The sequence below is a fragment of the Schistocerca piceifrons genome, chromosome X (assembly GCF_021461385.2).
Source record: "Schistocerca piceifrons isolate TAMUIC-IGC-003096 chromosome X, iqSchPice1.1, whole genome shotgun sequence".
Lineage (NCBI taxonomy): Eukaryota > Metazoa > Arthropoda > Insecta > Orthoptera > Acrididae > Schistocerca > Schistocerca piceifrons.
In genome coordinates, this window is record NC_060149.1 from 52,225,878 (window position 1) to 52,241,769 (window position 15,892).

Consider the following 15,892-nt stretch of genomic DNA (forward strand, 5'->3'; position numbering starts at 1 on the left):
GGGGGAAAAAAAGGACAGGTACACACACACACACACACACACACACACACACACACACACACCCACACACACACACCCCCACACACCCACACACACCCATCCGTACATACACAGACACAAGCAGACATTTGTCTGCTTGTGTCTGTGTATGTACGGATGGATATGTGTGTGTGTGTGTGCGCGCGCGCGAGTGTATACCTGTCCTTTTTTCCCCCTAAGGTAAGTCTTTCCGCCTCCGGGATTGGAATGACTCCTTACCCTCTCCCTTAAAACCCACATCCTTTCGTCCTTCCCTCTCCTTCCCTCCTTCCCTCTTTCCTGATGAAGCAACTGTTTGTTGCGAAAGCTTGAATTTTGTGTGTATGTTTGTGTTTGTTTGTGTGTCTATCGACCTGCCAGCACTTTTGTTTGGTAAGTCACATCATCTTTGTTTTTAGATATATTTTTACCACGTGGAATGTTTCCCTATATATACACTCCTGGAAATTGAAATAAGAACACCGTGAATTCATTGTCCCAGGAAGGGGAAACTTTATTGACACATTCCTGGGGTCAGATACATCACATGATCACACTGACAGAACCACAGGCACATAGACACAGGCAACAGAGCATGCACAATTTCGGCACTAGTACAGTGTATATCCACCTTTCGCAGCAATGCAGGCTGCTATTCTCCCATGGAGACGATCGTAGAGATGCTGGATGTAGTCCTGTGGAACGGCTTGTCATGCCATTTCCACCTGGCGCCTCAGTTGGACCAGCGTTCGTGCTGGACGTGCAGACCGCGTGAGACGACGCTTCATCCAGTCCCAAACATGTTCAATGGGAGACAGATCCGGAGATCTTGCTGGCCAGGGTAGTTGACTTACACCTTCTAGAGCACGTTGGGTGGCACGGGATACATGCGGACGTGCATTGTCCTGTTGGAACAGCAAGTTCCCTTGCCGGTCTAGGAATGGTAGAACGATGGGTTCGATGACGGTTTGGATGTACCGTGCACCTTCAGTGTCCCCTCGACAATCACCAGTGGTGTACGGCCAGTGTAGGTGATCGCTCCCCACACCATGATGCCGGGTGTTGGCCCTGTGTGCCTCGGTCGTATGCAGTCCTGATTGTGGCGCTCACCTGCACGGCGCCAAACACGCATACGACCATCATTGGCACCAAGGCAGAAGCGACTCTCATCGCTGAAGACGACACGTCTCCATTCGTCCCTCCATTCACGCCTGTCGCGACACCACTGGAGGCGGGCTGCACGATGTTGGGGCGTGAGCGGAAGACGGCCTAACGGTGTGCGGGACAGTAGCCCAGCTTCATGGAGACGGTTGCGAATGGTCCTCGCCGATACCCCAGGAGCAACAGTGTCCCTAATTTGCTGGGAAGTGGCGGTGCGGCCCCTACGGCACTGCGTAGGATCCTACGGTCTTGACGTGCATCCGTGCGTCGTTGCGGTCCGGTCCCAGGTCGACGGGCACGTGCACCTTCCGCCGACCACTGGCGACAACATCGATGTACTGTGGAGACCTCACGCCCCACGTGTTGAGCAATTTGGCGGTACGTCCACCCGGCCTCCCGCATGCCCACTATACGCCCTCGCTCCAAGTCCGTCAACTGCACATACGGATCACGTCCACGCTGTCGCGGCATGCTACCAGTGTTAAAGACTGCGATGGAGCTCCGTATGCCACGGCAAACTGGCTGACACTGACGGCGGCGGTGCACAAATGCTGCGCAGCTAGCGCCATTCGACGGCCAACACCGCGGTTCCTGGTGTGTCCGTTGTGCCGTGCGTGTGATCATTGCTTGTACAGCCCTCTCGCAGTGTCCGGAGCAAGTATGGTGGGTCTGACACACCGGTGTCAATGTGTTCTTTTTTCCATTTCCAGGAGTGTAGCTGGTAGGGGGCATTGATTTAATGTATATCAATTGGGCAAGTTGAAAAACTTGCCGGACTGGAATAGTAACCTGGGTCTCCTGCTTACCAGGCAGATGCACTGGCACTACACCATCAGGACAGAGTGGTCACCACAAATGCATGAACTATCCTTGCACGAGTCCAGTCAGACACAAATTCTCAACTGATTCCATGCCCTACTAATATAGTGTCCTACTCATTGGCCTCATTACTCATGGCATCTCTGCCATAAGAGTTAGAGTTTAGTGTGCACCCAAAGGGATCATTGGCTGTCATCATCTTTATTATATATATGTTGTGTCTGTCATTGCCCCTCTGATATAAATCAGTGTCCACTGATGGCTAATCTCTAATGCCTTTGTGTTACAGAAACACACCTATATATTGCTAACAACTCTCATCTCCCCTTTGCCTGGACAGCAAGATCTTACCATATTTCCTCTATGCTGCAATGTGGACTGCATATATCACCTTGTCACTCACATGTGCATTTAAGGTGATTGGTGTGGTACCATCTGAAGATATCAGTCTCTGAATGTGCCTCTCTCCACTGTCCCGATATTTCAAAAGCTAAGAGCGTAGTGAAATTGAAGTCTGTCAATTGTCTTGCTACTTCCTTGTCTAAAAGCCCAAAGCGACGAACATCTATCAATTGTCTTGCTACTTCCTTGTCTAAAAGCCCAAAGCGACGAACATCTATCAATTGTCCTGATACTTCCTCATGTAAAAGCTGAAGGCTAAGTGCCTAAAAAATCCTCCCTGCTCCCAGTTCTTCATATTCCCCCCTCCTGCCACAACACACACTTGCTTTCCAATCACGAAGTTTAGTAGCCATTCTCCCAATGGGGAAACTGATAATAAAACTTGCCCTCCCTCTGCTGACAAAGCTGGCCAATCTCTTATTTCTCCAAGCTGCAAAGTGTTAAGAATTTAGCTACAACCTTCCCCTCTTGAGAAAATTTTCTGCACTAGCCAATGCACACAGCAGCTGTGCTGTCTTTTCTTGGGAAATGAAATCCAATCCCCACTCAAGCTCCTCTTTTTAAGACTGTCAAATCTTCTTTCTTCCCACTATTGTTCTGCAGTGATCAGGGCAACAAACTCCATTGTCCTGGAAACAGAGGATGACACACTGTGCTCTGTACAAACCTGCTGACATTCCATTCCCAAATATAAGTCTTCTCTCACGAACCCAGATAAGATCTTACCTACCTTTTTGAGATTGCAGGACACAAAGAAAACACACAGGTCCTGTCCTGTTCCAGCTTTACCTTTTGTGCACACTGCTAAGTGGTATTCGGTGATGCTTGCCCACTGGCCACATCTACAGGTTTCCCAGAAAACCAACGTGCCATGCCACCTCAGCACCAAACACAGAGTCAATGACCACCTGCTTATGAGACCAGTCACTACAGGGCATTGCCCTGCACCACACGGTGAGGACCTGCAGATCTCAAGTTAAGTTGTTGCCTGGGGGCACCTTGCCAGCCCCTGGCTATAAAGCTGTTCCTAGCTGAATGGCTCTTCAAGACTCGACCAAATTCTCAAGCCCAGTACCACATGCAAATTAAATACTTAGAGTTAATCAGCTTTACTTTATAGAGGGATGGCTTGACCTTGGCAGTCTTTGATATCATTCATTTTGATATCTAAGTTTGAATTAATTGACAAAAAAAAGGCAATAGTTTGTCATATGGCTGATGAGCAGTTAATTATTATCTGAGTGAAACAACAGTCTGACACCTGCCTGATGAATTTCAGTTTATATGAATTCATTTTTGTTGTTATGGTCTGCAGCTCAAAGACTTGTATTTGTTATTTTATTTATTTATTTACATGCCAAGTTCCGTAGGACCAAATTGAGAGCAAATTTCCAAGGTCGTGGAGTGTGTCAGTACATAAAATTACAACATAAAAGTTATAAAGGATAAAAATAAATGTTTATGAGCCCGAAAAAAGTCAGTCCATAAGTTCAAGTAAACGCAATCAACAATACAAGAATCAGCTTAATTTTTCAAGGAAATCCTCAACAGGATAGAAGGGGTGAACCCATGAGAGACTCTTCAGTTTCAATTTGAAAGTGCGTGGATTACTGCAAAGATTTTTTAATTCAAGTGGTAGCTTATTGAAAACTGATACAGCACTTTGCTGCACACCTTTCTGCGCAAGAGTTCAGAAAGTTCACTCAAAATGCCAGTTTGATTTCTGCTGAGTATTAACTGAGTGAAAGCTGCTTATTCTTGGGAATAAACTAATATTGTTAACAAGAAATGACAGTAAGAGAGAGAGAGAGAGAGAGGGGGGGGGCCAATGTCAAAATACCCAGACTCATGAACAGGAGTCGGCGAGAGGTTTGTGAACTTACACCACTTATTGCCCGAACCGCCCGTTTCTGAGCCAAAAATATCCTTTTAGAATGGGAAGAGTTACCTTAAAATATAATACAATACGACATAAGCAAAGTAGACTAATTTTTGCGTCGAACGATCACTTACTTCAGATACCATTCGAATAGTGAAAATGGCAGCATTAAGTCTTTGAAAAATATCCTAAATGTGGGCTTTCCACGAGAGCTTACTATCTGAACACCTAGAAATTTGAACTGTTCACTTTCACTAATCATATGCCCATTCTGTGAAATTAAAATGTCAGGTTTTGTTGACTTGTGTGTTAGAAACTGTAAAAACTGAGTCTTACTGTGATTTAGTGTTAGTTTATTTTCTACAAGCCATGAACTTGGGTCATGAACTGTACTATTTGAAACAGAGCCAGCGTTGCAGACAACTTCCTTTACTACCTAGCTAGTGTCATCAGCAAACAGAAATATTTTAGAGTTACCTGGCTCCAACACTGATCCCTGGGGCACCCCCCAGTTGACTATACCCCACATCACAGACATTCTTAGCATTGTGAATAATGACCTTTTGCTGTGTGTTGCTAAAGTAAGAGGTGAACCAATTGTGAGCTACTCCCCATATTCCGTAATGGTCCAAATTCTGAAGCAATATTTGTGATCGACACAAACAAACACCTTAGTTAAATAAAAAATATGCTTAGCATTCAAAACCTTTCATTTAACCCATTCAGTACCTCACAGAGGAAAGAGAATATAGCATTTTCAGTTGTTAAATGACTTCTAAAGCCGAACTGTTTATTTGATATCAAATCGTGTGATATAAAATGATCAATTATCCTTACATACACAGCCTTTTCAATAACTTTAGCAAACACTGATGGCATAGAAGTAGGTCTAAAATTGTCTACATTATGCCTTTCTCCCTTTTTATAAAGTGGCTTGACCACTGAGTACTTTAATCGCTCAGGAAACTGACCGCTCCTAAAGGAAAAATTATGGCTGAATACAGGGCTATTACAAATGATTGAAGCGATTTCATAAATTCACTGTAGCTCCATTCATTGACATATGGTCACGACACACTACAGATACGTAGAAAAACTCATAAAGTTTTGTTCGGCTGAAGCCCCACTTCAGGTTTCTGCTGCCAGAGTGCTCGAGAGCGCAGTGAGACAAAATGGCGACTGGAGCCGAGAAAGCGGATGTCGTGCTTGAAATGCACTCACATCAGTCAGTCATAACAGTGTAACGACAATTCAGGATGAAATTCAACAAAGATCCACCAACTGCTAACTCCATTCGGCGATGGTATGCGCAGTTTAAAGCTTCTGGATGCCTCTGTAAGGGGAAATCAACGGGGCGGCCTGCAGTGAGCGAAGAAACAGTTGAACGCGTGCGGTCAAGTTTCACGCGTAGCCCGCAGAAGTCGACGAATAAAGCAAGCAGGGAGCTAAACGTACCACAGCCGACGGATTGGAAAATCTTACGGAAAAGGCTAAAGCATAAGCCTTACCGTTTACAATTGCTACAAGCCCTGACACCTGATGACAAAGTCAAACGCTTTGAATTTTCGGCGCGGTTGCAACAGCTCATGGAAGAGGATGCGTTCAGTGCGAAACTTGTTTTCAGTAATGAAGCAACATTTTTACTTAATGGTGAAGTGAACAGACACAATGTGTGAATCTGGGCGGTAGAGAATCCTCACGCATTCGTGCAGCAAATTCGCAATTCACGAAAAGTTAACGTGTTTTGTGCAATCTCACGGTTTAAAGTTTACGGCCCCTTTTTCTTCTGCGAAAAAAACGTTACAGGACACGTGTATCTGGACATGCTGGAAAATTGGCTCATGCCACAACTGGAGACCGACAGCACCGACTTCATCTTTCAACAGGATGGTGCTCTACCGCACTTCCATCGTGATGTTCGGCATTTCGTAAACAGGAGATTGGAAAACCGATGGATCAGTCGTGGTGGAGATCATAATCAGCAATTCATGTCATGGCCTCCACGCTCTCCCGACTTAACCCCATGCGATTTCTTTCTGTGGGGTTATGTGAAAGATTCAGTGTTTAAACCTCCTCTACCAAGAAACGTGCCAGAACTGCGAGCTCGCATCAACGATGCTTTCGAACTCATTGATGGGTACATGCTGCGCCAAGTCTGCGAGGAACTTGATTATCGGCTTGATGTCTGCCGAATCACTAAAGGGGCACATATCGAACATTTGTGAATGCCTAAAAAAACTTTTTGAGTTTTTGTATGTGTGTGCAAAGCATTGTGAAAATATCTCAAATAATAAAGTTATTGTAGAGCTGTGAAATCGCTTCAATCATTTGTAATAACCCTGTACATGGCTAATATGTGCAGCGCAGTACTTTTGTATTCTGCTAGGCACTCCATCATAACCATGAGAGTCCTTAGCCTTCAGTGATTTAATTATTAACTCAATCTCCCTCTTCTCTGTATCACAGAGAAGTATTTCGGACATCAACCTCAGAAAGGCATTTGCCAAGAAAGTTATGATTCTGTAGAAACTAAATTTTTATTTAATTCACCAGCAGTGCTCAGAAAATAATTTTTAAATACTGTACATATATCTGATTTATCAGTAACAGAAATATTTTTACTGCGACCTGACTTTATATCTTCGACCTTGTGCTGCTGACCACACATTTCCTTCAGAACTGACTGTATGGTTTTAATTTTATCCTGTGAATTAGCTATTCTATTTGCATACCACATACTCTTTGCATTCCTAATAACATTTTTATGCACCTTACAATACTGTTCGTAATGGGCTACTGTAGCTTGGTTGTGACTACTTGTAACATTTTGATATAATTCCCACTTTGTTCTACATGATATCCTTATCCCACAAGCCAGCCACCCGGGCTGCCTATTATTGCTAGTACCCTGTTTAGAATGTTTTAATGGGAATTAACTCTCAAAGAGCATGAGAAACGTGCTAAGGAAAGCATTATATTTATCATCTATGTTATCGGCACTATAAACATCCTGCCACTCTTGTTCCTTTACAAGGTTTAAAAAACACACTATTGCTGTTGGATTAACTTTCCTGCATAGTTTGTAATTAAATGTGACATTTGTTTGAGTGCAAAGCAGTTCACTAACTTTATCTGTAATACCTCTTATATTTTGATGAAATATGCTAATTCCTTCTCTACTTGGAAACGTTACATCCTCGGAAGGTGAGCCCTTAGTTAGAGGGACTTCCTTTAAGCAGGTATACCTATCAGCTGACTTCAGTCTAAAAAAGGCGCAGCTCTAACACCAACTACTACAGGAATTTTTCCATTAGTGATCCGACCACCACCATCACCCACTACACTGTCACCTGTAAGCTTTGCCAGCCTCTCCTTCCCATACCCATTGAGGTGCAGGCCATGTCTTGTGAAACCCAATCTACTGATAGACCCAACTGCTGCCACCGAGATGTGACCCATGTCCTTGCGATCAGCGCCCTCCCCACCCCCTTGTTAACGCACCTAACAGCCGCATTAAGAAGAGGCCAACCATGATGCTGAAACAGTTGCTCAAAATGCACATTAGTGCCAGCAGTTTGATAGACTCTATCTTGTGCAAGTCTCTTCATATCTAAATAATTACTGCAACCTCCATCCATTTGAACCTGATTACAGTATTCATGCCTAGGTTTCGCTTTATAATTTTTAACACCCATCCCCCCCAGTACAAAATTGTCTGTTCCTTGATGCCTCAGGATGTGTTCTATTTAAAAAAGGTCTTTTTATCAGGTTGTACCGTAAATTTCTTTTTTCTCCCAATTCAATTCTGTATCTCCTCGTTAGTTAGTGGATCTATCCATCTAATTTTCTGTAGCACCAAATCTCAAATGCTTCTGTTCTCTTTAGTGTAAACTGCTTATTGTCTAAATTTGTACCATACATGGCTATACTCCAGACAAATATTGCAGTACAGTGACACTGTGTTTCAGCACCTCATATATTATAAATTATAGTCCCCTGTATGTAAAGGCTAATCTCAGGGACTACTGTAGGGATTTTAATACTGTTTTCACTGATAGACTGACTCACTGGGAAGGTTTATGAATGTAATGTATGACCTCTATGCTAGACAAGTCACCCAGCCATAGTTACTTAGTGCTACTCAAGCAGAGATGAGGCAGGTCACTAGTTTACAATAAAACAAAGATGTGAATTCTAAACAGTGCTTTTGAGTATGATGCCCAGATCAGTTTTGTTTTGTTTATTAGCCTTTTGATGAGTAAACACCTCTACCATTTACTGAATTGTTACCTTTACTCCATAAATTATTACATTCCACCAGGACCTTCTAGGTGATATTTGTGTAAATAGTATTGTCTTTCTGTTATTTGCACACTGTTACATTTGATTCTGAAACTAATTAAGAACATTAGGATACATACTTAATTGGACTCAATTGTTTTATTTATGTATGTTTTGTACTTATGCTTAGTACATTACAGAATGTGGTGAAAAAATGTTTGTGAACTTCCACAGGCATATTGGCAAAAATGAAGGAGGGAGCTGAAAATGTTCAAACAAAGCTTCAAGCAAAAGCTGAAAATGTTAGCTTCAAACCTGCTCAGCCTGAAGGAAAAGGTATGTAATTTCACTGCGCACATTTAAGACTATCTCATCTAGGAGTTTGGTTGGAATGACAGAACATCCTAGGTGGCATATAAGTGATTGTCTTGGGTAAGGGGCATATCTGCATAGTGTAAGAAGAGGGAGGGCAGCAAGGAATACAGTGTGTGCTCTGAATGAAGGCAGATAAGCATTATGAATAATACTGTCAAAATTGCTTAGTGCGTACTTCTTTATTATATTACACTGCTCAAAAGAATCACAAGAATATGTATATGGAACATGTGTATCAATGTTATGTTGAATCTGTTTTGAAACAGGCAGTACTAGTGGTCATTTTGAGTAGTCAGAGATCTTCTCTTTCAATGTAAGTAACAGCCAAAGTCATTTGCCATTTATCAGCTGTGTTATGCTTTACAGTATCAGGTGACCCCTCAGGGGGAAGGTAGCACCAGTGTCCCAATGTTCTCTAGTGAGATACCCAGACAGCAGTTGTCATTTGTGGTCGTTATTTGATCAAGCACATGTACTGCAACATCATAATGCAGTGAAAGTTACAAGGGCAGTCTGTTTGATCCAATGAGGATGGACTTTTCTTTGTGTTGCGGAAGAGCCAATGTCTCGCCATCTGTCACCCACGCTACAGGGAGACAGGTCAGTGCAGAAGGTAAGTTGGACAATGTCACCAACGGATTACAGCCCCATGCGAAGACCAATACCTGGTCATCTCTGCACTGAGGCATGGTATGGCTACTGCCAGAGCATTGGAAGACGCTCTCAGAAGTGTCACTGGAGCTGCTGTGTCCAATCAGATTGTAAGGAACAGGTTATGAGGAATGACCTTATGACCCTGATGTCCTGTTGGAGTACCCTGCTTGATACTACATCATCTCGCAGCTCATCTTCAGTTCTGCTATTCCCATGTCAACTGACAACTTTGTCAGTGGTGAAAAATGTTATTCACAGATGAGTTCAAATATTATCTGATGCAAGGTGATGGCCTCATTCATGTGTGGTGATCCTGTGGTGGTGATGTGGTGGGTGGTACCTGCCAAATGTTGTCTAAGAAATCAACAAATTCGGCCAAAATTATGTGATGGTATGGGGAGGCATCAGTGTTGACAGCCATACAGATCTTTTTGTTGTCCATGGTCACCTTAAAACGAGGCAGTACATCCAACAGATCCTCTTGGATTATATGGTGGCTCCTGCTTATGGTTGTAGCTCTGAATTCAGTCTCATGCACGATAATGCCAGGGCCCTTGTGGTGGGCATTTCCAGGGATGTCTTTCGACCTAAATACCATCAAGCATGTGTGGGACATGGTATCAGACATGTCTGTGGCAGTCATGTTCCACCACAACCTCTCAAAGATCTCTCAAGGGCTCTTGTTGAAGAGTGAGGATGAATACTACAGTGTGGCTCACATGGAGCATGCTATGTTGGTGTCGGGTGGTGATAAATGTTCAGAGAGGGCATACACATTATTGGAGCTCTCAAAATCCAATTGAAAAGCACCCAGTATGTTGGGAAAAATGATTGTTTCCACTTTGTTTTTGACACCTGTTGGACATTTCAGTTCTTGTTATGTAAAGGAATGATGATGTAATGATTTTTTATGTAATTAATTTGATAAAGATAAAGGCATAATTTGCTAAGATACCCAGTCCTCAGTTATTGCTCAGTGGAGTTTAGCAGATACCGGAGTCATGGTCCCCTTATTCTTTTGAGCGGTGTATTTCATAACTTTTGGCCTTGGTGTTTAGTTCAAAATGTACAACTTATGAAACAAAGTTTGGTGTCACCATGCAGTAAATATTTTTTCTAAAGTGGTGCATCATCCTTTTTTAAATATAGATCACAGACTCGTTCAATGAATTTATTAATAATATTAATAAGGGATGTATTTGTTCAGCTTTCCTTCACTTCCCTACAGTCCCCTCCCCTGTATGCAATCTCTAAGCATAGAAGGGATGGGATGGGGGGGAGGAGGGATTTTTTGGGGGGGGGGGGGGTGAAGTGAGAACAGTTGTTTTCAGAAATGTATGATAACCTTTTATTCCAAGGAAAAGCAGACATTGTTGAGCTTGGAATGCAAGACACGTCAATTTTATACACTATATCGATGAAACTCATTGTTTGTTACAAAGGAGCATTGAGTAGTGCATTCAAGTTTTTGAGCCTCTGAAAATTATCAACAGATAGCTGTAACGTGACACCCACAGCATCAAAACTTTAAATTTGTTTCTTCTTGTTTTCAAGATTTTTGGATGATGATGGACCATATATTATAAGAAAGCAATTAATGATTTGGTAAATGTTTTGGTTGTTGAGCAAAGCTGTCCATTTACTGTTAGAATTGAGGAACGGGACCATGTTCTTTTTGTCTTTTTTACATTCAATTAAAGATTTTTAATTCTTTGGTTCACAAGGAAAGTAATAATGTAAGAATTCATAAATTAAAATCTAAAAGAATAGCGACATAAAGAAATAATATTACCAGTGGTGATCCATAACCAAGACCCAAGAGGAGATCGGGACACACAAATTCCATTTTATAGCATCCTGTGCACACATTTGCTGACAAACTGTGTCATGCCACAAGTGACACTGTTAGTTTCTTGGGGAAGTCTTTGTGGCAGCGTGATCAGAAACTTCATTGTGATTAAGCCCTTTGTTCTGCTTTTTTTCCCCATATTCTGTTGCTTCCATATTCAGTTCTGAACAAAGATAATTGTTCCTGTTTGTGGTCACTTAGTCAGTAAGACAATGTGCCAAAATTCTCCATCAAAATGCGCCATGACTAATGATCTACCTTCTTAGCTGATGTTACCAGTAGATGCTTGTGTGGTGTGGTATATTAAATCTGCTGATCTAATAAGTTTCTTCGTAGAGTCGGCACACATGGCACAGTTGTGGACTCTGTACTTAAAATTTTGTGTAAATATGATGAAACTTGTTTTGCTCATTGTTATGACTGTACAATTTTCACATATGCTGAGTCACTATGATTAGCAAACTGTTTAATTGGGTCTGAAGATGATCATTTCTGACCAAAATTAATAATCTGATGTATGAGAAAAGGAAATAAAAACTATAATCTGTAACTGAAAAAGTATACAAATTTGATTTGTTTCAGTGACAGGCAGAGAAATTCAGATGTGGTCAGATTTGCCTTTGTTGCTTGATGAAATTCACAATCTGATGCGTTTCTCTGAGCTGTGTGTTCGGATTTTGTGCTGAATGAAATCCTGAAAACAGAAAAAGCCAATACTGCGACAACCTCAGTTGTGCTTCTTAGACTTTATTTGTAGGGTTGAATGTTGGAAGGTCCTCCAAAATGGCTCACGTAAGAGGGCTGCAAAGATTACTGTATGATGATGTTAATGTTCAACTGTAAAAACATTTGCAAGAAAGTGGCTAAGTTAGCCAAGACCAGAAATAGATAGGCCCATCATAATTGGCTACTCAGAAAATAAGTGGCATAGTCATAGCAATAGCCAAGAAACTTGAAATCTGCTTAGGTAGAAACTGAGTCTTTCTGCAAAATTATTTGGGTAAGATTAACTAATAAAAATAATAACTACCACCAAACAAATCAGCAAAAGTAGCTGGAAAATTCAGAGAGAACCTCACTTTACAGTTGTGTGTATGCACGTGCCCCCGTCTTGGTGCAACAGATAGAGGAGGTATTAACGACCCTACAATAAACGAGAAAGCTACAATTTCAGACATGCCAGACTAAGCAAAACCTGAAACATAGGAAAACCACCCTTGACAGAAATGTGTTAGATTTGTTTTTGCAAGAAACCTCTTTGACCATGGTCGTATAAAGATTGGGATCAGATATCGTGATGTGCTGATTGCTTGAATGTGTTACTGTTTCTAGCATTACATCCTCTTACACTGGTTCAGTTAAGCTGTATAAGGTTCAAGTTCCAGTGCTGCGGCAGCAACTTAATGACAGTTTGACCTGTAGCCTTTGCCATTTCAACAACAATGTAATATTCTACAAGATTATGATTAACTTGTTTAAGTAATTTAATGTTAATTGTAGCAGGCTAGACATTGGCTCCCTATTGTACATCCATTTTTAGAATGGCTTGGTTTTTCAAAACTTTTTTTTTTGCAATCTGGATTCAAACTTGAATATATGATATGAAACAATTCTCCATAATTGTAATGCTAGTGGATTGCAGTGTAGGCAGAACTTAAATATTCTTCATGATAATGTCAATCTTTTTTAGGTACAAAAATCAAATGAACACCTTCCATCCAACCACTGTTGCTACCTCTATGCACAATAATTAATTTTCGAGTTTTCCTTGGACTTTTTTATACCATTGAAAGACTTGATTAATTTTCGAGTTTTCCTTGTTGAATTTTTTTATACCATTGAAAGACTAGCAAGAAAATTTTGTCTTTTAAGATGCATTTTATCATCAGACCATTTGTTTAATACAGTTGTCAACTAAAGTAACATTGAAGTGATAAATGTTACATTTTTCACATCGTAAATCTTGAATTTGATGACAGTAATGCCACTTACACAAAGAAATATTATTCTATGATCATATTGTATGTGGTTTGGAGCTCTCTTAAGTCCTCTTTCATTTTCTTAAACAAATTTAGTTGGGTTTTTTGTTGTGAAAGTGGTCAAAAAAAATTTCTGTTAATCTATTTTGGTTTATTCTGAAAATGTTTTCCTAAAAATCATTTCTTCTTTCCCTTGTTGTGTCTGAGAATTTTTTGGTAGTTTGGTAAAAGGTTTCATTTCTGTTGTGAATTAGTTTGTTGTGGAATTTTGGATCAAGGATTTTTATTAATATCACCCCTCTTTGCTCTCCAGCCTTTCAGCTTGGCCTAATTGGTGATGGTCAGTGTTTCAGCTGCATAAAGAGCTTCCTGTTTGATAAGTATTTCGTAATGTCTAATTTTTGCATTCCCTTAGAGTGAACTTTTGTTATGTGTTTTTGGTGAGTGTGGAAGGCCAGTTAAACTTTACTTCTTCTATATGCCATTGCCTTTTTCTTGAGGACATTTCAGCTGATACAGTCTCCAAGATATTTGAGTTCTTTGACAACCTTTTGATGGATTTTTATGTTTGTCATTATCTTGGCCTTTTCGAAGGAGATTATTGACACCTATTTTTTCTGCCCTTTTTTGTGGTTTGAGAGTCTTTTCTGTGGCTTCTTCACAGCTCTCCAGTAGTAGAACCATATCATCTGCAAAGGCTAGACAGTTGACTTTTATGCCTTTGTTGTTTGGTCCTAGTCAGATTATTAGGCTATCTCATTGCCTGTTTTTGCACTAAAAGCTAATATCTTTTACTGATTTGTAGAAAATATTTATAATAAAGTATGCAAGTCATTATTGTCATATACCACTGGAAGTACCTAATTTATTGAATGTGCTTCATTTCCGAAGAAAAATGTGTGCACCTTTGAATTCTAACCGCTTTTTTACTAATACCAAATTGCAGTGCCTGTGCTGTTGCAGTGTACTTCGTAATGCCCTTCAGAATATCCATGCATGTCTGAAGGAACAGGCACTGCAGCAGTCTATAACCATATGAAATACAGTCTCATATTTGCATTTGCGAATATGGATAAACTTTGGATGCACTGTGCATTGATGACAATGAAAATTTGTGCCAGTTCGGGACTCAAACCCAGATCTTCCGCTTGACATGAATGGGCATGTTGACTGCCTCGGCCACCTGAGCATATTCCACACACACACACACACACACACACACACACACACACACACGGCTGAAATTGCATTTTGTGAATAAACGTTGTTTTGGCTCAGAGGTGACTATGACATATTTGAAAAAGAATTTACATAACAGTGAACCAGAGTCATGAAAATTTAATAAGTAAATATATTCTGGATGGTGGAAAAATAATTACTCTGAAAATAACATTTCAGTCAAAAATTTACATCAGTCACAGCTGCAAGTTAACATAGCGTAGCTGCAATTTAAAGCATCAACTTTGTCACTCTGTATGTTTGCCTTGAGATTAAATATTTAGCTAGTTAGTTTAATTGTTTAGTCATCCATAGATCAGTTACAAAATTATATCATACATGTCATCTTAACTGAAAAAGGGAATAATTGCTAAAATATTAAGTAATTCATGCGTACAGTATTTTCGTCTTGTTTAAGTCTAGATTAGTAGGCTGTGTTGTTGATTTTGATATGTTGGATAAACACATTTTTATACATATTTTCAGACAAGTTTACTATTAATCTAAAAAAAACAAAGAGCCTTTATTCTGTTCATTTGTTTCACACCAGTTTTATATAAAACTTAAGAAAACTGAAATTATGAAGCAGCATTAATGGCTTGTACTTATCTTTAGGAAGAAGATATCAATACTCTCAATAGGCAAATATAAAAATACACAACACTATCCTAGCTTTTGGAACTAATAGTTTCGTCCACCAGAAGGGGAGAAAGAGGGAGGGGGGGGGGAGAGAGAGAGGGGGGCGGGGGTAGGGAGGGAGGGGGGGTGAAGGAGAGCGGGAGGGACGGTGGTAGGTAGGTAGGTTAAAAAGAAAGAGCATGTCACTCCCCTAAGACAAGTGAAACCTACTTGTTCTGAGGAGGAGGGGAAATATGATTGAAGGGGAGGGCAGAAGGGAGGGTGTTATCAAAGGGATTAAAGAGAGTAAATTAGTCAGCACTGTGCATTGTGCCAGCTTCACTCCAGACATGACTACAACTGAGTGGTAAGTAAAAAATGGATTAAGAAGAGAAGGAATGAATAGTGATTTGTAAGTAATGGAGAAAAAAGGGGGAGGGGGCAGGAGGGAAGCTGAGAGAATGAGTATCAAAAAATTAAATTAAAATGAAGGAAATAGTGAGACAGAATAAATAAAAGATATATGTGATGAATAACATGATAGTCATCCTCAGAATAGGTGGCCCCTCTTGTCCTCAGGTCTGAGTGACCTGCCTTACCCTTTAAACCTCCCTCAACCGCCCCTCTCCCCTCCCCAAA

At 40.9% G+C, this 15,892-nt stretch overlaps 1 protein-coding gene across 4 annotated transcripts in view; it reads left to right on the forward strand.

Moving 5' to 3' along the window:
• LOC124721190 (WD repeat-containing protein 7) overlaps positions 1 to 15,892 on the forward strand; it is a 375,749-nt gene that overhangs the window by 223,405 nt on the left and 136,452 nt on the right. For all 4 annotated transcript variants that reach the window (XM_047246033.1, XM_047246035.1, XM_047246034.1 and 1 more), the window contains one exon: positions 8,795 to 8,896. In XM_047246033.1, the coding sequence (XP_047101989.1) occupies positions 8,795 to 8,896 (102 nt within the window). The remainder of the gene's footprint in view (positions 1 to 8,794; positions 8,897 to 15,892) is intronic.